A 22,196-nucleotide genomic window follows, 5' to 3' on the forward strand; every position below is an offset into this window, starting at 1 on the left:
GGACTTACACCATGCACTGCTACATTGATGATCAAATTTAACAAGTGTGGGCAATACAGCTAAGAGGTCCCTGATGACGTCATGCGACGAAACACATAGGGTGAGGCTGGGAAAGCTGCTAAGTACTCATCTGCAATGAGCCATGGCCATTTTGGAACCTGGCATACAGAGGTTTATGTGCAATAGAGTGCTGTATATGCTACTCCTTCTGTGAGTGTATAGGCTTAATAAATGTTCCTATTTTAAACTGATCTTCACTAAAGACAGCATCTTTCTTTCTGTCACCTAATGTGGTGTTTGCCTGCAGATCTCGGCTATACTTGCAAGTGTTGTCAAGTGCGGAGTTGGATAAGACAAGCTACTCTGAGGTGCCATACTTACCTGCAGGCTTGGAGGTGTGTTAAGATGGTGTGAGAGGCCCTTGGGAGTAATACAAGTGCAGTTTGACCACTCTGGTAAGCCTCTGCTTGCTTCACAAGGGTGTTTTTTTTTTTTTTGGTGTGTGTGTGTGTGTATGCGCTATCTGGGAACAAGAGGCTTTCTATTATTTATCCCTTGTCAAATTTTGGCAGATCACCCCTCTTTTCATTAGTTCCATGACTTTCTAATGCTATCTTATGAACTTTAGGCATTCTCTTTTCAGGCATTTCATGCCCTTTGTTTATTACATTTAAAGTTCATGTATGTTTTGCAGTTATTTTCTGCACTGGTTTGTACATTTGAAGTTTAAAACGAATTCGAATAATATTTTTAAGTACTTGTAGTTTAAATTTGTATTGAAATTAAATTTATTATGATAGGGATTTTTACACTTTAAAGCGGGAGTTCAACCATTTCTTTTTTTTTTTTTTTTTTTCCTTAGCTTCCTGCTCGTTCGGTCTAGGGGAATCGGCTATTTGTATTAAAATATGATCCGTACTTACCCGTTTTCGAGCTGCATCTTCTTCCGTCGCTTCCGGGTATGGGTCTTCGGGAGCGGGCGTTCCTTCTTGAGTGACAGCCTTCCGAGAGGCTTCCGACGGTCGCATCCATCGCGTCACTCATAGCCGAAAGAAGCCGAACGTCGGTGCGGCTCTATACTGCGCCTGCGCACCGACGTTCGGCTTCTTTCGGAAAATCGTGACGCGATGGATGCGACCGTCGGAAGCCTCTCGGAAGACTGTCAATCAAGAAGGAACGCCCATTCCCGCAGCCCATACCCGGAAGCGACGGAGAGGATGCATCTCGTAAACAGGTAAGTAATGCTCATATTTTAAAACAAATAGCCGATTCCCCTAGTAAAAACGAGCAGGAATCTAAGCCTAAAAAATGCCCTCTAAGGGTGAACCACCGCTTTAATGTGTTTATTAATTTGTATCCAATATTTGCACTTTATTATTTTTTTGTCTCCATAGAGGGTGTGCTTCACTGGGACAATTGAATTGAATTGTTTGTGCTTCACATATATGTGTAATGTCCTATCTGGACTAGTATTACACTTCTTGCTGTACACGGTTTCACTACTTAAGTAAATTTTTAGCGCAGATTATTCATATATACTGTATTCTATATTTGTGGGGATTGTGATATATTTTGCACTTTAAGGTGTTTTTTTACATAAAAATGTTTTTAGCGTTGCATGCTCTGATTTTCCAATAGATGCACATTCCCAAATAGTGCAGGGCCAAGAGAAATGGGTGTTCAAAATCAGCATACCCACAGCCCTCAAATAATCGCATCCTATCTAAAATACATACTGTACATGCCCATATATGCAATGGTTATTTGCAAACGGTCCCTTCCACACGGGGACGGATCCGTCAGTGGCATCCGCCAGCTCAGCGGGAGATCTCTCCGTTGATCTCCGCTGAGCCAGCGGACGACAGGTCCCTCTCTGCTCACTGAGCGGGGAGGGGCTTGTCGAGCGCCACCGCTTGTCTATAGAGAGATCAGACGAAAACGGACAGCATGCCCGTTTTCATCAGATCTCACCCGAATCTGTCTGATTTTAGCAGATCAGATGTCAGCAGACATGGTCGCCGCTGACATCCGATGCTCCATAGACAAGCATGGATCGCCCGTTCAGGTCCGCCGAATAAACTGAAAGGCGGACCTGAACGGTCCCCCCATGTGAAAGGGCTTAAATGGCTCTTTCACACAAGAGTTAAAAGAAGGTGGTTGGGTCATGTTTTTACAGCTTCCCAACCAACACTGATAAATCCAACAATGTCCCAGAGACCTCCCAACTGCCCAAAGTGCCCTCCAGTCTCCCACTATACCCTATCAAAGACCGCAGCCTCCATTGACCGAATACCCTACAGTTGCCCCCAGCCCTCTCCAGAACTATATCTTATCAGTACATAAACACTGGGTTATTTCTAGGCAGTTCAGGTTGGAGGCTTTTTCTGGAACCCCCCAAAAAAAAAAAAATGCGTTTAGAGGCATTTCAAGTGCTAAACGCAGCAACTCACATTTAGCTGCGATTCATTTACAGACTTTAATTTTAACCCAAGCATTTTTGTTTCAAACGCTTCTAGATGCAAACGCGGCTAAACGGCAGTTTTTAGATGCCAGTTTCTAGCTGTCAAGTTAAATCGTTCAGGAGAGGTTGCACAACGTCCCGTGTACATGAAGCCTTATTGTACAAATGTAATTTTTTGGAGCTTAAAATAATTTACTAGGCCCTGATGCTCTTTCTAGTCACATTTAGTGTAAATAACTGAGAATTCGTTATGTGCAAACCTTTTTTTTTTTTTTTTTCAAATGTCATTTGTTGAATGGTATTAAATGTTCTTAGTTTAATTTCTAATGTTTTTCACCAACATTCTCTCAGATGAATACAGTCATAAACTAGGGCAGACTAGCCTCAGCCCAGGCCAGAAATACAATGTAGCAGTAGTGCTAAATTCAGGTCAGTTTTATAATGAAGCAGACTTTTTATTCTTGTGGTGTCAGACCGATTGTGGATTTTATTTTTATTCTAGAACACTATGTACCACTGTATAGAGCAGTGCCAGAGTCCATAGGCTTCTAGCAACTTGGTGCTCTGCTATATGCAAAGAACATCCATGAGAAAGCCTTATTGTCTGTCAAACTTTGCTGACTCTTTTGTTTGCTTGGTTAAAAAAAACTAATCATCACATTTCTTGGTGTCTGGAAATTAAAGCGTCTGTGTCACCCACATACATACTGCTTATTACTATGAAAATGATTTAACTGTTCACCCTAAATGAAAATGGCACTGAATTCAGTTTAGCTTTTTAGGGCCAGATCCACGTAGATAGGCGTAAATATAAGCAGGTGTATCGTAGTTACGCTACGCCGCCGCAACTCAGAGAGGCAAGTGCTGTATTCACAAAGCACTTGCGTTAAAAGTTACGGCGGCGTAGCGTAAATGTGCCGGCGTAAGCGCGCCTAAATCAAATGAGGAACAGGGGGGCGTGTTTTATGTAAACTAAGCATGACCCCACATAAATGACGCTTTTTTCGAATGGCGCATGCTCAGTATCACGTCAAATTTTCAAATTAAATTACGCCCGCTCAATGCCTAGCCGACGTGAACGTAACTTACGCAAAGCCCTATTCGCGAACGTTTGATGTAAACGACGGAAAATTCGACACTGTCCCGACATCCATACTTAACATTGCGTACGCCTCATGAGGCAGGGATAACGTTGCGCCGAAAAAAGCCTTACGTATTATATATATAAAAAAAAAAAATGCACCGGGCGGACGTACGTTCTGAGAATCGGCGTATCTAGCTAATTTGCATACTCTACGCGGAAATCAACGGAAGCGCTACCTAGCGGCCAGCGTAAATATGCACCTAAGATCCGACGGCGTACTAAGACGTACGTCAGTCGGATCTAGCCCACATTCAGGCGTATCTTGTTTTGTGGATACAAAACAAAGATACGCCGCCAAATCCTAGAAGTTACGCGGCGTATCAATAGATACGCCGACGTAACTTCTTTGTGGATCTGGCCCTTAGTGTATAAAACTATACATGGATCGAAATTCAGCTGGTCCCGTTTAAGGCCGGAATCACACTAGTGCGTTGCTTTTTTGAGCTGCGTTGTCGTTGCAAATTTCTATAGAGGGTGTTCTGCAGACCAACTGCGGTTTAGCTGCAGATCAGGTGCAAATTTGGAGACCTGGGAGAAGTTCCGGGTGAGAGGAGAGTGGGGGAGAATTGTATTGAGCTGAATGAGAGAAATTCCTGCAGAGAACTGAACACATGTGCGAATTAGATGCGTACCCATAGAAGATAATGGGACTGAATTCGCACCTGAGCCGCACCGCAAGACATAAAAACCGCATGCGGTTTGGAGGCAATAAGCAGTGCGGATGCATCGCACATATGTGAACCAGCCTCATTGAAAACAATGTATTTTGAAATGTCCTGCGAATTAGATGCGGTTTAAACCGCACTCAATTCGCATAGGTGTGAACCTGGCCTCAAAAATAAAAATAAAAAAAAAGGACCAAATTTGGATCAATATATGGGCAGACTTGTTGTATAAAAAAAAAAAAAAAGAGTCGATATTTTTTCCCCCAGCCCAATCAGCATTGGCGGCAGCAATGAACAGTGCATTTGGACGATGGGGCAGTCTCCCTGCTGTCAGAATACAATAAGTCAGGGGGAGAATTCTCCCATCCAGATAGAGGGTGCGGATATGGATAGAGTGCCGCCGCCCCCCCATTTAGCTTGCTGATTGAAGGGAAAATAAAAAAAATATTAAAAATAAACTAGTCTATATGGGCTGCTTAAACCTTACCAATGAGAAAAACCATCATTAACCCTGACCTCTAAATTAACCAGGATTTTTACAGGTAAATTAAATGGCAATAAAATTACAGATTATACATCTGTGGCAGCTTATAGAGCACAGTGGGGGTTATTTACGAAAGGCAAATCCACTTTGCACTGAAAGTACACTTGGAAGTGCAGTCGCTGTAGATCTAAGAGGGACATGCAAAGGACATTAAAAACAGCATTTTTGCTTGCACATGATAAAATCAGCAGAACTTCCCCTTAGATCTACAGTGACTGCACTTTCAAGTGCGCTTGCAGTACAAAGTGGATTTGCTTTTCATAAATAACCCCCAGTGTGTGTATCAAGTACCAGAGCTAGTAAACTGCACACATATTAACACGTTTTAAACGCAAACAGTTATTGTCACACCTCTGAGGAATCAGCATGCTTTTCTTATTTGGTGATAAAAATGATACACTGATTATGAATAAAAAAAAATATATATATATATGTCTTGTGCTCCTGGGCTTCTTCTGACATAACTAGTTGCCTTGCTATCAAAGACCCTGAACAAGCATGCTGCAAAAGAAATGCAAAGAAAAGAACTCAAATTAATAAAAACCAGGCCACCAACATGACAACAATTTTCGGATGACAAGTCAGCAGTGGCAGGCTACTTATTTTTCTCAGAACAGGTTTCTTTATAAATGTTTCATACTGCCATAGTAGTAGGTATACATACTGTACATGGTTGTTTTTGTACTGCATGTATATATGGTGGTCCATGGGTTGTCTGCACATTACAGGGGTTGTAAAGATTCATTTTTATTTTCGAAATAGGTTCCTTTAAGCTAGTGCATTGTTGGATCACTTATCTTTTCCATAGATTTCCCTTCTAAATGTTTTTTTTTTCTTTGTCTGAATTTCACTTCCTGTTCCTTCTCAGTAAGCTGTTCTGGCTGACTAACCCCCAGCCAGATGATGGGGTCAAGCTTACTGAGGAGAAACAGGAAGTGAGAAATTCAGACAAAGAAAATTGTATCATACTTATCAGTAATTTTCCTTTCCTGGTGCCCATCCATGGCAGCATACCTGTGATAGAGCTCTGCCTCAACTCCTCTTTCAGGACTAGTGAATAGCATAAATTAAAGGCATAGTCCCTCCCCCAACATTCTCCGTAATATAGAATACCGAGGGTGGGAGCGTATGCTGCCATGGATAGGCACCAGGAAAGGAAAAATTACTGGTAAGTATGATACAATTTTCCATTTTACTGGTGCCTCCATGGCAGCCTACCTGTGATAAATAACTAGCTGACATGGGTGGGATAATGCTTAACAATAAATGTTTAATTAGAAAAAGGACATAGCAGCCTGAACTGCCCTTCTTCCGAAATCAACAGTCGCGAGAGCTCCTGGACCAATATGGTAAATGTCTGAGGAACGTATGGTGAGAAGACCAGGTGGCGGCCCTGCACAGCGTCTTCAACAAAACATTAGCCCTTGCTGCCCAGGAAGCTGAGACTGCCCTTGTAGAATGAGCATTCACTCAGGATGGAGGATATTCTTCACCCTGTAGGCCTTCTGGATTAACTTTACAACCCAAGATGCCAGAGTTCTGATGGAAGCTTCTTTGCCCCTGTATTTACTGAACGGTACAATGAAAAAAGTCTCTCAGAGTTTCTGAAGGGGTCGATGGCTTCTAGGTAGGCCCTGAGCACTCTGGATACATCCAGCTCACGACAAGACTCTGAACCTGTGTCTGTAAACACTGGTAGTGCAGAGGGTTCAATCAGGTGGCTTGGAGTAGCGACCTTAGGTGTGAACCCTCGAAGGGGGGCGAAGTTCCACCCTGTCGGGGAAGAAGGAGATGTGGCCATCACCTATCCCTAAGGAGTGAAGTTCGAAGATCCTTCTGCCAGATGTAATGGCTAGCATGAAAGCTGTCTTTAGTGTCAGGTTCCATATTGCTACTTGTTCCACTGGACCAAAGGGATGGTCTAAGGACCAGGGACAGATCCCACTTACAAAATGATCGACTGACAGGTGGGCGAATCTTCAATACTCCTCTGAGGAAAGTGACTACCAAAGGATCCTCCGCCCATCTCTTATTTGTTGCGGCAGAGATGACAAGAACTTGAACCAGATTTTTGACTATATGGCATTAGTTGCAGGCTTTATGGCTTTCAGAAGGGTTGTTATGACTCCTGGGGAACACCCTAGGGACTCAACCGCAAGATTCAACTTTTGAGGGTTTGGATGAACTAGACTGCCCTGCGACAGAAGTTGAGTGAAAAGGAGGGATCCTGAATGGAGAGCTCACACTGAGGCGCATGGCTAGAGGAAACCAGGGTCTCTTCGGCCAATACAGAAGTACTGCCACCACCTGGACCAACTCCCTGGAGGAGCCTCAGGAGGAATTTGAATATTAATGGCCTGGGAGCAAAGGCATATGCCGTGGTGAACCTCCAGGGGCATGACAGGGCATCCACTGCCTCGGCTTGTGGATACGGCATCCGAGAGAAGAATCTGTCCAGCTTGGCATTCTTCGGGGAGACGAACAGGTATACCTGAGGGGGATCCCATATGCTGGCAATCTGATGGAGGACGAGGGGGTGGAGAGCCCACTCGTTGTTGTCCAGGAAGTTTCTAGACAATGTGTTTGCTTCCGTGTTCAACCTGCCCGGCAGATACATTGCTCTGGGGTGCAGGAGGTTCTTCTCTGCCCAGAGCATGATCAGCGCCACCTCCTTGAGGAACGACCTGCTGCGAATGCCTCCTTGCTTCTGCAGATAAGCGACAGCTGCCATGTTGTCTAGGTGTAGAAGTATTCTCTGGTGTCCGATTTGGGATGCCAAAGAAGTTAGTGCTAAGAAGGCTGCCCTCATCTCCAAGATGTTGGATACCACTCCCTGGGTAGAACATGACCATCTACCCTGTATTCTGGTTTCCCCGCAATGGGCTCCCCAGCCCTGTCCGCTTGCATCGGACATAATTTTGATCCAAGGATGGGGCCCAGGTGACGAGGTTTGGAGAGGTTTTCTGGAACTGTCCACCAGTGAAGACTCCTGTGCATTACTTCCGTCAGCAGTATCATCTGAGATAGTCGTTTCTTTCACTGCGCCAAGAAACCTGTCGGGAACTACCTCAAGTGCTAATGGGCCAAAAGGAACCATGGGTATACAAGAAGACATTGTGCAAATGAGGCTCAGGCATTGTGAAGCCGTCAGATACAGGCTCCGGATGACCTTGATCATTCTCTGGGTGACAATCCTTGCCTTTGGCGGTGGTAATGACACTGTCCCCTCCTAAGTCTTGGTAGTGGTGTGGCCCCACCTGTCCAGCATTTCTTCTTTGTATAGGTCCTAGGAGAGGGGGGGGGGGAAGGATCTTGACCTCTCTAATTTATGGCGTGAAGAATGGGACCTGTGGTCTGAGCTGTCGTCATCACGGTGTCTTGAAGATTTTCTGGACCTCTTGGAGTGGGCAGGGCCACGATGTAAGGAGCTCACGTTAGACCAGTCAGCGCACTTTTTTTTTTTATACTCACATATAGTTGGTCACATACCTAATAGAAGTGCGAGGATCTTTGTTGCAAGATAAATTACTAATTGCAGAGTTAGGCAGAAGGATCAGCAGCGGAAATTTAGTAAGAAGGGGGGGGGGGGGAACTATGGAGTTTGACACTTTTTTTTTTTTTAATATCCATTTTTTGAGAATAAAAACAAAGGTACCGACCACAGAGCAGCATCCGTGAAACCTAGCAGGGCACAGCTGAGGTGACTCTGGCAGCTAACCCTGAATCTGAACTTAAATAGGCTCAGGTGGGTGGGCTAATCCCATAGACCACCATTGCGAATTGATTCTGGAAGAAAAGGGGCAAATCTGGCCCTTTTTCCAGAATCCAAGAGGGCCACAATGATTTTGAGTGATATACAAGACAAACTGTAGCCCACCGCTTATTTCGGGGGAAACAAACAACAACTGCAAGCCTGTCTGGATAAAAGGCACCTGCCCCATCAAACTGACCGGACTTAAAGGGAGCATCACAAAGTAAGACAACAAGCACACACTTTTTTTTTTTTAACAGGCAAGTTAAAAGGAAGGAAGGGATGGGAGAGGGGAGAGACAAAAAAACAATATATGACTAAAAATAAAATGGAAACCACCAGCCTGGAAGGATGTGAGCTGATCCTTTTGCGACTCCACTGCATTCATCATGGATGCGATAGACTGCGTTCCTGTGAGGAAACTCTGCGAAAAGACCCCAACAGATCCACAGAGGGGTTCCCAGTCTTATCAGCGCTGTGAGCGGCCCAAGAACAGGGACTGCGCATGGGAAAGGCTAAACCCGGCGGACGCTGCCGACTGCAAAGGTATGGACATACTGCTACTCTTCACCAGCACAAGAAGGTATGAGGGGAAAAAAAATAAAACACAAGAGAATGTTGGGGGAGGGACTATGACATTAATTTAATGCCATTCGCTAGTCCTGAAGGAGGAGTCGAGGCGGAGCTCTATCACAGGTATGCTGCCATGGAGGCACCAGGAAAAAACATTTAGAAGGGACACGGAAGGAAAAGGTAAGTGAACCAACAATGCACTAGCTTAAAGGAATCTATTTAGAAAATAAAAAACAAACCTTTACAACCCCTTGAGAGCCTAGGATGCGTCTTTCACAATCTCTTCCCATCCCAGAGGCTCAGTCATTGCTTTCGTACATCTGATGCTTTGTCCTTTTTAAGCAAAAAATGCATTTGGGGTATTAAACAAAAACTTAATACAAGACCAACAATTTATTATTGAATTACAAGCATGGCTTTATTGTTTAAAACTGTGGCTTTGTCAGACTGCATAATATCAGAAGTAGGTAGTAGCATTGTGTGTGGGGGGGGGGGACACCAAGTTATCTTTTATACAGAAACCAAATACCCAACTCATATCATCTATCTAGGTAAAGATAGACCACTTGTATGATCATTCCCAGCTTTCGGAAGAGTAAACTTCTTTGGACATGAAACTGTACTGGATCAAACCAACATACTGTTTAACAATGTTGTCAGGTTCAAGTAGCCCATTGTCATCTTGTATCTAATGGGAACCTGAACCCTGTGCTTTTCACACCTTCCTCAAACATTAGAGCGGGGGTCTACATTTCTCAACAGAACAGTTAGAATAATCACAAAGACTGCAGCAGAAATAATGGAAGGATGTAGCTTGTAAGCTCCACTGGAGAGAGTTATAGCCAGAGGAAACCCCGAGAAGCCAATGTATGTTTCAGCCTACCTATCCCCATCTTAAATCTTCCTATATCTGATGTCTGATTTTGGTGGACTTCAAAAAGGACAAGCAACAGGCCAGATTCAACCCCCTGCAGCAGCAATGTCCATAGGATAAAAAAACAAAACACACCTTTGCTTGTCCTGCCCATGGATGGCATGGTGTTCCTCACTTCCAGCTCTTCTTTTAAGTTCTGTCCAAGTGCCAGGCCTGCCCATAAAGGACAATGGCTATCCTGAAAATATGTCCGGAGTTACAGGAGGGCCAGAGGAAGGGAACACAGCACTGGCCAAGAAGATCAAGCAGGTAAATTTGTTTTCGGGCGTTTGTTTCTACAGTCAACTTCCTGGCAAAGGGTGGAGGACCCAGTTTGCGAGTATAAAGATGCCTTTATCTTTGCACATCGGAAACTGCTCTCTGATTTCCAATACGTAAATGCAACAAACACAGTGTACACTTTTAGTGTAAAGCCAGTCAACACTAGAACCCCTTCCCCACTACAACATGAGCCATAGCAATCACATGTTCTGCCTTGGCTACGGTTACACACATGCAGCTATGCATCATTAGATCTTTCATATACAGTGGACTTCGTTTAAGATGCATTTACTTGGTGAATGACAGCAAGCAATAAATAAAAGAAAGGCTTCCATAATTAAGTATACGAATACTGTGCATAAAGTCATACACAATTTTTGTGTATAACACATAAATAAATTGTGATGGTCACTACTAAAAGAGTAATGACACTGATAAGACAGCATTTACAGACAAATTAAGTTACCTGAGAATGTGAAAAAATAAAGTTTTATTTTAGTTGCATAACCTCAATGTTAAAGTCTGGTTCCAGGGCAAAAATACTAGATTATTTTCAGAGAAACTGTTTGGCAAGAAGCCAACGCCATTTTAAAAAGGGAACCTGTCAGATTGGCAGTTATGTTCCCATACAATGCTGTAAGAAATCAGTGCCAATTTCAGGACAGGTATAGAATGTGTGATGCTACATCAGGGTACTCTGCCCTGAAACTGGCACCACATTCTGGAGTTAGGCAATGACGGTCTTCAGCACTGGACAGGAGGCTGGTGCAGATATGGTTAGGACAGGCTCCCTTTAGAGCAGTGTTTCTCAACTCCAGTCCTCAAGGCGCCCCAACAGGTCATGTTTTCAGGCTTTCCATTATTTTGCACAGGTGATTTGATCAGTTTCACTGCCTTGGTAATTACCACAGCCATTTCATCTGAGGGAAATCCTGAAAACATGACCTGTTGGTGCACCTCGAGGACTGGAGTTGAGAAACACTGCTTTAGAGGAATGTCTACCAAATGGCGCTTGCACTAAAATGAAAAGTGATCTGATATACTTGCACATCTCAGCACTCCATTTCCCCATTTAAAAAAAAAAAGGGAAAAAAAAAAGGAAAAAAAAAAAAAAAAGGACAATTTGTACCACATTTACAGACATAATTGGTGACTTTTAAAAATGGTTTTATCCCAAAATACCCCCTTCTGACCCGATAAAGGGAGAATCATTTAGGTTCACTGCTGACATGAGAACCAAGACCCATCAAGTAATGGACACTATTAATAAAGGAGTTTGGGCTTAATCTTGAAGCAAAGTAGAAAACCCCCCCTTTAAATCTGGATCCCATCACCCTATGCATCAACCTATTGGAGTCTTCCCACAGGCACTACAAAGTGTATGCTTGGGCTACACAATGGCAGGTAAAAGCTGAAGGGACTCTCTAGGGCTTGATACAGGAAATATGGTTATTTAACAAGTTCACAGACATGACGGAAATAAAATCACAACACACTCTTACTACTCTTCTCTGAATGACATTTGGTTATCCTTTTATAAAACAGGGAACTACCACTTGTTAACATCCCCACTTAAAGTGAAAAATAAAAAAATAAAGAAAGGACAGACACATATTTTATTTAGAAAATGACATGGCATTAGTCTCTGGACACTTAGAGATAAATGCAAGCCATTTTTTAAGCCCACAATAACACTTGGGTGAAGGATTCAGAAGGAACAAAATCAGGGATAGGTCAACACCAATGGACATATTCAGTCATCATCTCTCCCATAGGGAATAGTCTCTAACTGCTGAGCTATGCTCTGTGCCAGTTCCATGGTACCAGCTGCCACTACACGGCAAGACATGAGATCCAAAGGTCCACCTGCAGGAAAACAAAAACACAAATGACTTAAAAGGAATACGATAGTAGTCTGGCAACATATTGCCTTATCTTAGGAACAAATGTTGCGCAATATGCAACTTGTGCAGGCTTTGAGGAACTGCATGTCCCAACAATATCCTGAACCACTGAGGTTTTGTTACAATACCCTAGTAATCAGAGCCTTACCTGCCCTATATAAAACAAAATCTCTCTCCCCAATTTCATGAATTGGGTTTACATCCACTTTAAGAAAGGCAATGCATAAGCCTCATGTCCTATATTTTCCATAGGCCTATTTTGTCAATAGAACACATGACACTGTGTATACTCTCAAAAATATAGTAATAAAGTAACAAAAAAAAAAATTAGAAAGCTGAAGACCCAAGGATTTTTTTTTTTTTAAAGATTTAACCAGGTCAAATATTAGAAAGAAAAGCGCTACCTTCTCTGTCAACACTTACCAGAGGTATCTATCACAACTCCTCCAGCTTCCCTTATTATTACAGTAGCTGCTGCCAAGTCCCAGCAATGCAGTCCAAACTGATAGAATCCATCAGCAGCCCCAGATGCCATATAACACAGGGCCAGGGTAGCACTTCCAATGATTCGGATCCTGGTGACAAAGCATAAAAAAGGACAACCATTTTAGGCCCATGATTTGGATATCAGCGGTATAAAATATTAGGTTGTTTTTACAGGGCAACATCTGTTTCCATCAACAGATTTGCATCTAAATCGAGTTAACCACATAAGGCAGAGGTCCTATAAAATGAGATCAAGAAATACCTTCTAGAAAAAAGTGTAATGTAAAACAGATTTAATATTAGGTATGTATATAGCGCTGACAATTTATGTAGATCTTTACATACAGTACATTCACATCAGCCCCTGCTCCAAGGAGCTTGCAATCTGAGGTCCCAACCTCACATGCAAACATACACATAATAGGGCCAATTTAGACAGGAGACAATTAAACCTTCCAGCATGTCTCTGGAGTGTGGGAGGAAACCAGAAAACTAAGAAGAAACCCAAGCAAAACACAGGGAAAAACATGCAAATTCCATGCATGTCACTTCCCGTCTGGTAATATCACAGCAAAACCGGAGAAAACGTGTATAGCCTGGCATTTACCGACCTTACTTCCTTCAGATGCCTATATAATACTTTGGGTCAATAAATGGAACAAGCATGAAGATTCCAATATGTATTTGCCGACTGATTCTTTACAGTCTATGACTGAAAGTACTGAAGTTAAAGGATCAACATGCCTGCCAGGTAAAAAAAAAAAAAAAAAAAAAATAGTATTTTAAAGCAGTATTAAGCCCAAAAGCAAACATATTGCAGCTTACCAATTCTTAGATGTAATGGCTGTATTAGTTTCCTAGTCTCTCATATATTCAACTGGTGAGCTGGCCAGTAAGTCTGTTTTTCAACAGAAAAGCTCCATTGCAGTTACAGGGATGAGAAAGGCCATTTACCACTGACAGCGGCGATTAAAATGATCAACTTTTATTTATGCAACACCTGTGTCTCAAAATATGCTGAAACTCCTATCACTCAAAATGAATATATAAGAAAAAGGAAAGGGTGCGCTGTACAAAAGGCAGGGGTTGACAAATTTGCTTGGAATCTAGGAGCCAGCTAAAAAAGTTAGGAGCCAGAGCTTGCGCGCAGAAGCGAACACATACGTGAGCAGCGACCGCACATGTAAACGGTGTTCAAACCACACATGTAAGGTATCGCCGCGATTGGTAGAGCGAGAGCAATAATTCTAGCCCTAGACCTCCTCTAACTCAAAATATGCAACCTGTAGAGTTTTTTTAAACGTCGCCTATGGAGATTTTAAAGGGTAAAAGTTTGATGCCATTCCACGAGCGGACGTAATTTTGAAGCGTGACATGTTGGGTATCAATTTACTCGGCGTAACATTATCTTTGATAATATTAAAAAAAAAAAATGGGGATAATTTTACTGTTGTCTTATTTTTTAATTTAAAAAAGTGTAATTTTTTCCCCAAAAAAGTGCGCTTGCAAGACCGCTGCGCAAATACGGCGTGACAAAGTATTGCAATGATCGCCATTTTATTCTCTAGGGTCTTAGGATAAAAAATATATATAATGTTTGGGGGTTCTAATTAGAGGGAAGAAGATGGCATTGAAAATAGTGAAAAATTACATTAGAATTGCTGTTTAACTTGTAATGCTTAACTTGTAATACCAACGGCTCACCACCAGATGGTGCCAGCTCACCAAAAAAATAAAAACTTTATTTATTGCCCCCCCTTCCAAGCCAAGTCGCCAGGACCCTATTTCTAGTCGCCATGGCGACCGGGATTTGTCGACCCCTGAAAAAAGGTTTTATATATATATATATATATATATATATATATATATATATATATATATATATATATATATATATATATATATATATATATATTTTTACACACACACACACACACACACACACACACACACACACACACACACACACACACCTTGAAAAAGTATTCATACCCTTTGTAATATTACAATCAAAAACGTAAATGTGTTTTATTGGGATTTAATGCAATAGACCATCACAAAGTGGCACATAAATGGTTTTACACATTTTTTGGTGATGTGATGTGCAGTGTTAGTAGTTTGCTTTTAGGCCCAAAAATCAAATTGGTATAATCTGACCAGAGCACCTTCTTTCACATGTTGTTTGCGGTGTCCTCCACATGGCTTCTCGCAAACGGGACTTATGGCTTTTCTTCAACAATGTCTTCTTGCCACTTTTCCATAAAGGCCAGATTTGTGGAGTGCATGACTAATTGTCCTGTGGACAGATTCTCCCACCTGAGATGTGGATTTCTGCAGCTCCTCCAGAGTTACCATGGGCCTCTTGGCTGCTTCTTTGATTAATGCCCAGCCTGTCAATTTAGATGGACTGCCATGACTTGGTAGGTTTGCAGCTGTGCCATACTCTTTCCCATTTTTGGATGATGGATTGAACAGTGGTCCGTGAGATGTTCAAAGCTTGGGATATTTCTTTATTTTTTATAACCCAACACTGCGTTAAACTTCTCTACAGCGTCATCCTGGACCTGTCTGGTGTGTTCCATGGCCTTTGTACTGCCGTGTGTTCACCAAGGTTTCTTTAACAAACCTCTGAGGGCTTCACAGAACATCTATACTTATACTTAAATTATACACAGGTAGACTTTTTACTAAGTAGGTGACTTCTGAAGGCAATTGGTTCCACCAGATTTTAGTTAGGGGTATTAAAGTAAATGGGGCTGAAAACAAATGCACACCACAGTTTTCAGATATTTGTAAAAACTTTTGAAAAACATTCATCATTTTCCTTCCTCGTCACAATTATGTGCCATTTTGTGTTGGTCCATCACATAAAATGCATTTATGTTTTTAGTTGCAACATGACAAAATGTGGAAAATTTCAAAGGGGTATGAATACTTTTTCAAGGTACTGTCCAAAAAAAGAACGTGGTATCTCTCCATGCAAAGACAGCCATGTATCCAAAAGCTTTCAGACACCTTTGGGTGCATTGCCTGCTCACCTTACTCCAAGACCCATTACATATCATGCTGTGCCTTCAAAATCTTTTGTTAATAGCTTGATGCGCCAACAAATAGGTAAACTCCTCTTGTAATCTGTCCTTTTGGATAGGCAAGCTCCGCTAGGGACCGGGTGCTTGGGGTATACAAAAGAAAAAGCTCATTGCGCAATAGGCTGTCCGAGAGCCCTTTCACGCTGACAATGCGGCTGCGTTAGCGGTTAAAGCGCCACTAGTTTTAGCGGCACTTTGTTTTAAAATCGCTTTTCGACTGCTAGCGGGGTGATTTTAACCCCCGCTAGCGGCCGAATAAAGGGTTAAAAGCTCCCACAAAGCACCTCTGCCCATTGATTTCAATGGGCAGGGGTGCTTTAGCAGCGGTGCTAATGCGCCCCAAAGACGCTGCTTGCAAGACTTTTTTTCCCCTCCCAATGTCCTGCCATCGCAGCGCCCCAGTGTGAAAGCACTCAGGCTTTCACACTGTGGCTGCAGATGAGGCATTTTTCAGGCGCTTTTTTAAAGCGCCTGAAAAATGCCTCCAGTGTGAAAGGTGCCTAAAAATGGTATCTTTTTAATGAATTAAAAGCACTTACAAAAACAGTTGTCATAAACATGTAGGTACAATAGAATTCGAAAAAGCAGCAGATCGTCTTGCTAACCACAGAGTTTGGGTCTCAGACGCCAGAAGAGACGCCACTGGCTCCACCCGATGCGTTACTTGTCACGCGACTGCTAGAGGACTTTATCTAATTGGAGGCACACCAAGCTATTAACACAAGATTTTAAAGGTGCAGCGTGACCTGTAATGGGTCAGGTGAGCAGGCATTGCACCCAAAAGGTGTCTGGTGAAGGCTTTTTGACACATAGATGTCTTTGCATGGATGGCTACCACGCTCTTTATTTTTCACCTTTGGAAAAAAAAAAAATTAAAGTGGACTTATATAACCATCGGAAGATTTTCATTGTATATTATTAGGCACTGAATATATTTTTACAAAAATTGTAAGGGATTCAAATCAAAATTCAAAAAAGGCTAAAAAAATAAATAAAAAAAAATAAAGAATACAGCCACCACATCTAGTGATTGGCAAGATGAAATATGTCATTTTTTTGGGGGTTTTGGGTTGAATACCACTTCATGAAGACAGTAAGCAAAGAGGGCCTCAATTATAAAATCTATACATTTCCTCACCCATGAGCTTGAAACTTCAGAAATTTCTCCATGTTTCCCAAGAACAATTTCAATGTAGCTGGATCCCGTTTAGGCCCAATTTCAGTTAAAATGAAAGCATTCCTGATACCTGCAACATCAAGACATTGCTGATAATGACAGAAATCAAATACATATTATTAGATATTTAAAATTGTATTCATCAAATGTATGGAAATGTAAAGCTGAACTTCAGGAAAAGATGTTCCCTTGCAGTGGGGCTGCCCTTTATTGGATGCAAGGACAGTACCCCTCAAGCCTCTTTCTTGCACTCTGGCAGTCGCAGGTCCTCAAATGTCATAGGGCTGCATTCAGATACAATGGCGTATCTGTCCGTCCGATACGTTACGCTGCTCTAACTTTGGGCGCAAGTTCTTTTATTCAGAAAGAACTTGCGCCCTTAGTTACGGTGGCGTAACGTACGTGTTGCGGCGTAAGGCCGCGTAATTCAAATGGGGATGTAGGGGGCGTGTTTTAATAAAATTTGTGTTGACTCCGCGTTTTTTAAGTTTTATTTGAACGGCGCATGCGCTGTCCATAAAATATCCTAGTGTGCATTGCTCTAAATGACGTCGCAAGGACGTTATTGCTTTCGACGTGAACGTAAAGTACGTCCAACCGTATTCGCAAACGACGTAAAATTTCAAAACTCGGTGCGGGAACGACGGCCATACTTAACATTAGCTACCCCTCATATAGCAGGGGTAAATATACGTCGGAAAAAGCCAAACGCAAACGACGTAAAAAAGAAAAAAAAAAAAAGTGCCGGGCGGTCGTTCATTTCTGAATCGGCGTAAATCCTAATTTGCATATTCCTTGCGTAAAACATACGGAAGCGCCACCTAGCGGCCAGCCTGAAATTGCAGCCTAAGATCCGACGGTGTAAGACACCTGGCGGATCTTAGGGATATCTATGCGTAACTGATTCTCTGAATCAGGCGCATAGATACGACCGAGCGCACTCAGAGATACGACGGCGTATCAGGAGATACGCCGCCGTATCTCTTGCTGAATCCGGCCCATAATGTCTAATGCAGAAGGCCAATCCCCTGCATTCCATGTAAAGACTCAGAAAAAGATTCAGGAGGGGGGAAAGGAGATGGCATTTACAGCAGCCAAGGTGTTGCAAGTTTGTGCACCATTTCCTTTAAAATTATACTCTTCGACACCCAATAAAAATACAAAAGAAAGCAGTCTGTAGTAAGAAAACAAAACAATGGTATAGGAATGAAAAAAAAACAAAAAAAAACAAATAAAAAAAAAAATATATATAAAAAAAAAATGACACCTACCTGTTTCTTTTGTTACATGAAGTCGCTCTTTATTACAAAACGCCCCTTGCCCTTTTCTTCCAGTGTACATTTTTCCCTCAGTGCAATGGTATATTACCCCAAACTCAAGCTATAAAAAGAAAAGAAAAAATAGCTATGCATGAAATAGCCTTATGAGAGAAGCAAGGTAAATGAAAATTAAGAGATTAACACCCAAAAAAGTCCAGGGGATCAGCAGTACATTAAAAGCTTATCCTATTTATTACCCGAACACCAATTGGATTAAAAGGACTTGGGTTTTAAAAATGGGGGGAAAAAAAAAAAAATTACAAAGTACAAACAAGTTTACAACAATGAGAGCCGGTTCACAGAGGGGCAACACGACTTCCAGCCCAACTTTGGGAGGCAACTTGGACACGACTTGAGTATGAATCAGGCAACTTACAAGGCAACTTCAAGTTACCTCCAGGACAGGAGGCTTTCCAGTGGCCAAACAATCAGCTCTGTGGGAGGGGGAGGGGTTTGCCTGAGAAATGTATGTTATCTTCCTGTATTGTTGCTTCAGTTAAGACAGTGATCCGACTTCTGAGGCAACTTCCATTGAAATCAATGGGTACAAGTTGCCTACAAGTCTGATTGAAGTAGTACAGGAACCTTTTCTGAAGTCGGAGCGACTTCAGTAGTGTGTATTAAGACGGCTCCAATCACTTCCATTGATTTTCTCAACCACGCAACTTGGGACGAATTGGGGCAACTTCAAGTCGGATCCCAGGTCACCCCAGTGTGAATCGGCTCTGAAGATCACACAGTAGCTGTTTTATGTTAGGAGTTGGTCTCTATGTATAACATTTTGTTTTTACTTCATGGAAAACTACATAAAATTGTTCTTCAATTAGGTAAATAAGCATAAAATGCTTGCACCTAAGGCCTCATGCACACAGGAGACGCCTTATTTTAGAACGATCCTGTCAATAACCAGAGTGAATTCTGTAGCTGCCTAATATCCTAATAATAGACAGGTGCGGGTCGAGTAGGGCCCCTTTAGGAAGGCTGTATGGGGCCCCATTATCTCTAACAGCAGCCTTGCGCGCGCGCGCATGCGCACACACACACACACACACAAAATGTCCCCTCGTCCTCAGGAAGCCAATTGGTAAGGGTCCCTCTCCTGGTTAACCTTCCATTTGAGTGAATAAGGAAAAAAAAATCATCTCATTCACAAGGATGGGGTATTCGTCAGGTTCTCCCAGCCTCTTCTAGGAACTGCCTATTAGAAGGTTCCATTATGACCATCATAAACCTGTTTGACTAAAAGATCATAAAAAGAAGGCATTTAAACTAAAAACATAGGGCAAAAATTATGATTTTTTTTTCTGGCAATGACATTATTATGTACAATACCCAGTTATTAGTCTTTAGTCAAAATAAAGTAAAAAGGGAGATCACCGTTTTTAGCAGATGCTGCAACAAAAATACCAATTTCTTAAAGTGGTTGTAAAGCCCCCCCAACCCCCCCCCCCTTCATGCATGCATTCTGTGCATGAAGGGAAAAAACATTCTGCGATATGGAGGAGCGCATCAGTTGTCCTTTGACTCTCCTTTCCCATTGGCTGAGACCGCAGCGGGAGACATTGGTTTACAGGGGCAGATCGTCATGCTGCCTCTGTACCAAGCGATCAACGGGTGTCGGCAGACATCGGGCCTGCTGATCAGTTCCCGATACCCAGAAGTGTATATATATTTTTATCACACACACAATCCTGAGCAGTAAAACCGCTATAGGACGATCGTCAAGTTAAAGTTTAATTTATGCTAAATAGTATATGGATCGTGTGTATACCGCTCCTGCCCATTGAAATGAATGGGCACTGCGGCTATACCGCCAGCAAAGCGCCGCTATAGCGGTGGTTTTAACTAGGGTTGTCCCGATACTGATGGCTGCATCTGTGGGGGGATATGGCTGCATCTGTGGGGGACACATTAAAAAAAAAAAAAAAAAAAAAAAAGTATCAGTATTCGGTATCGGCGAGTACTTGGAAAAAAAGTATCGGTACTTGTACTCCGTCCTAAAAAAGTGGTATTGGGACAACCCTAGTTTTAAACCTTTTCAGCCGCTAGCGAGGGTTAAAAGCGCATCGCAAAATTGATGGTAAAGCGCCGCTAAAAATAGCGTTGGTTGCCTTACAGCCGACACACCCACTCCGCCAGTGTGAAAGGGGCCTTATAAAAAAAAAAAAGCACAACCTCTTACCCCTCCCCCATGAGATACCATTAGGAATCTCAGTTTACAGACTTACAGAACACGTTTTATACCTCTCGATTGACAGAAAATCCAATGCTGACCGCCACTGGAGGAAACCTAGGAAAAAAAAAAAAAAAAAAAAAAAAAAAGAGATCTCAGTCTATGAACTCTTGGCATGCAAATGATATACCACAGTAAAACTGAACAAATACAGAATTGTAAGGGGGCAAATCACATAAATGCAAGCCTTCATTAGTGTTATGTGAAGCAAAGAAAAAGTGCAAAGTATATTACCCATAGTAACTGCAACTGTATGTGTAACTGAAAAGGGTAACTATAGCCTTTTTTAATTTTGTTCACGATTAAAATAAAATTATTTATTTGGTTAAAAGCAGGTAAATATGAAAAAACACAGATACTACTTGCATATGCAATATTTGCCAAAACAGTTGAAAGCAGTTCTACAAGGAAAAAAAAAAATGCCATTGAACCAAACAGCTGAGTTGAGTCCTGCCCCCTCCTTACTGGCTGTTATTGAAAGCAGCTGGAGGCGATGGCTCCCACTGCTGCCCCTAAACCAGTGAGGAAAGAGAGAAGCGATGGATGGGGCTCACATAAATATGAGTGGGTGCTGAGGAAGGAGCTGCAATCAGAAGTTTTTTTTTTATCAAATGCATTAACCGCTTCAGCCCCGGACCATTTTGCTGGCCAAAGACCAGGCAACTTTTTGCGATTCGGTACTGCGTCGCTTTAACTGACAATTGCGTGGTCGTGTGACGTGGCTCCTAAAGAGAATTGACGTCCTTTTTCCCCCCCCCCCCACAAATGGAGCTTTCTTTTGGTGGGATTTCATCACCTCTGGTTCTTATTTTTTGCGCTGTTAAAAAAAAAAAAAAAAAAAAAAAACCAAGCGACAATTTTGGAAAAAAAAAAAAAAATTCTTTATTATAATAAATATCCCCCCCAAAAAATATCTAAAACATTTTTTTTCCCCTCAATTTAGGCCGATACATATTCTTCTACATTTTATTTTATTTTTTCCAAAAATATCTCAATAGACTTTTATTGTTTGGTTTGTGCAAAAGTTATAGCATCTATAAAATAGGGGGTAGTTTTATGGCATTTTTATTAATATTTTTTTTTTTTACTAGTAATGGCGGCGATCAGCGTTTTTTTATTGTGACTGCGACATTATGGCAGACACAACGGACACTTTTGACACCATTTTGAGACCAATGTCTTTTAATCATCTTTTATTTGATTTTAAACAACAAGGGAAACAGAGATTCACGAGTACAATCCAAAGAAAAGAAAAAGGAAAAAGAAACCAAACCCGAGGGGTATTCTTCCAGTTTAACCCCCTTTGATCATATATAACAGTAATATCAATTTAATTACCCATACAAAAAAAAAAAAACATTTCGAAAGAAAAAACCATTTCCCCATCTAATTAATCTTCATTTATAACCAGGGGGAGGAAAAACAAATTACATTTTAAATTTTCTGATCCCTGTTTCTTTCCCCTCCCTCACTCCTCAAAAGTCAGGGCTCTCACCCTGACAGTACCTTTAATATCCCGTTTCGATTCTGTCCCCTTCATGCGGGAAGCCAAAATCCCGCCATGATTGGGACATTTCCCCTGTATCTCCTTGTTTACTTTACTTAACCCCCCCCACCCGTCCCTAACCCCTCCCCAATACCCATTAAACCCCCCA

General features: G+C 42.0%; 1 protein-coding gene and 1 long non-coding RNA gene across 2 annotated transcripts in view; one reads left to right on the forward strand and one right to left on the reverse strand.

Annotated features, from left to right (window-relative positions):
- Positions 1 to 226: 226 nt before the first annotated feature.
- On the forward strand, positions 227 to 3,109 carry LOC120939646. The gene is made up of 2 exons (XR_005749333.1): positions 227 to 455; positions 2,964 to 3,109. It is a non-coding gene; the product is annotated as an uncharacterized LOC120939646 (long non-coding RNA).
- Positions 3,110 to 11,930: 8,821 nt separating this feature from the next.
- Positions 11,931 to 22,196, reverse strand: part of IMPA2 (inositol monophosphatase 2) — a 41,443-nt gene continuing 31,177 nt past the window's right edge. The window contains exons 4-8 of the mRNA XM_040353941.1: positions 20,553 to 20,598; positions 18,261 to 18,369; positions 16,951 to 17,059; positions 12,661 to 12,812; positions 11,931 to 12,199 (exon numbers count right to left, since the gene is read on the reverse strand). Coding sequence (XP_040209875.1) covers positions 12,087 to 12,199; positions 12,661 to 12,812; positions 16,951 to 17,059; positions 18,261 to 18,369; positions 20,553 to 20,598 — 529 coding nt within the window. The 3' untranslated portion in view covers positions 11,931 to 12,086. The remainder of the gene's footprint in view (positions 12,200 to 12,660; positions 12,813 to 16,950; positions 17,060 to 18,260; positions 18,370 to 20,552; positions 20,599 to 22,196) is intronic.

The sequence above is a fragment of the Rana temporaria genome, chromosome 5 (assembly GCF_905171775.1).
Source record: "Rana temporaria chromosome 5, aRanTem1.1, whole genome shotgun sequence".
Taxonomy (NCBI): Eukaryota; Metazoa; Chordata; class Amphibia; order Anura; family Ranidae; genus Rana; species Rana temporaria.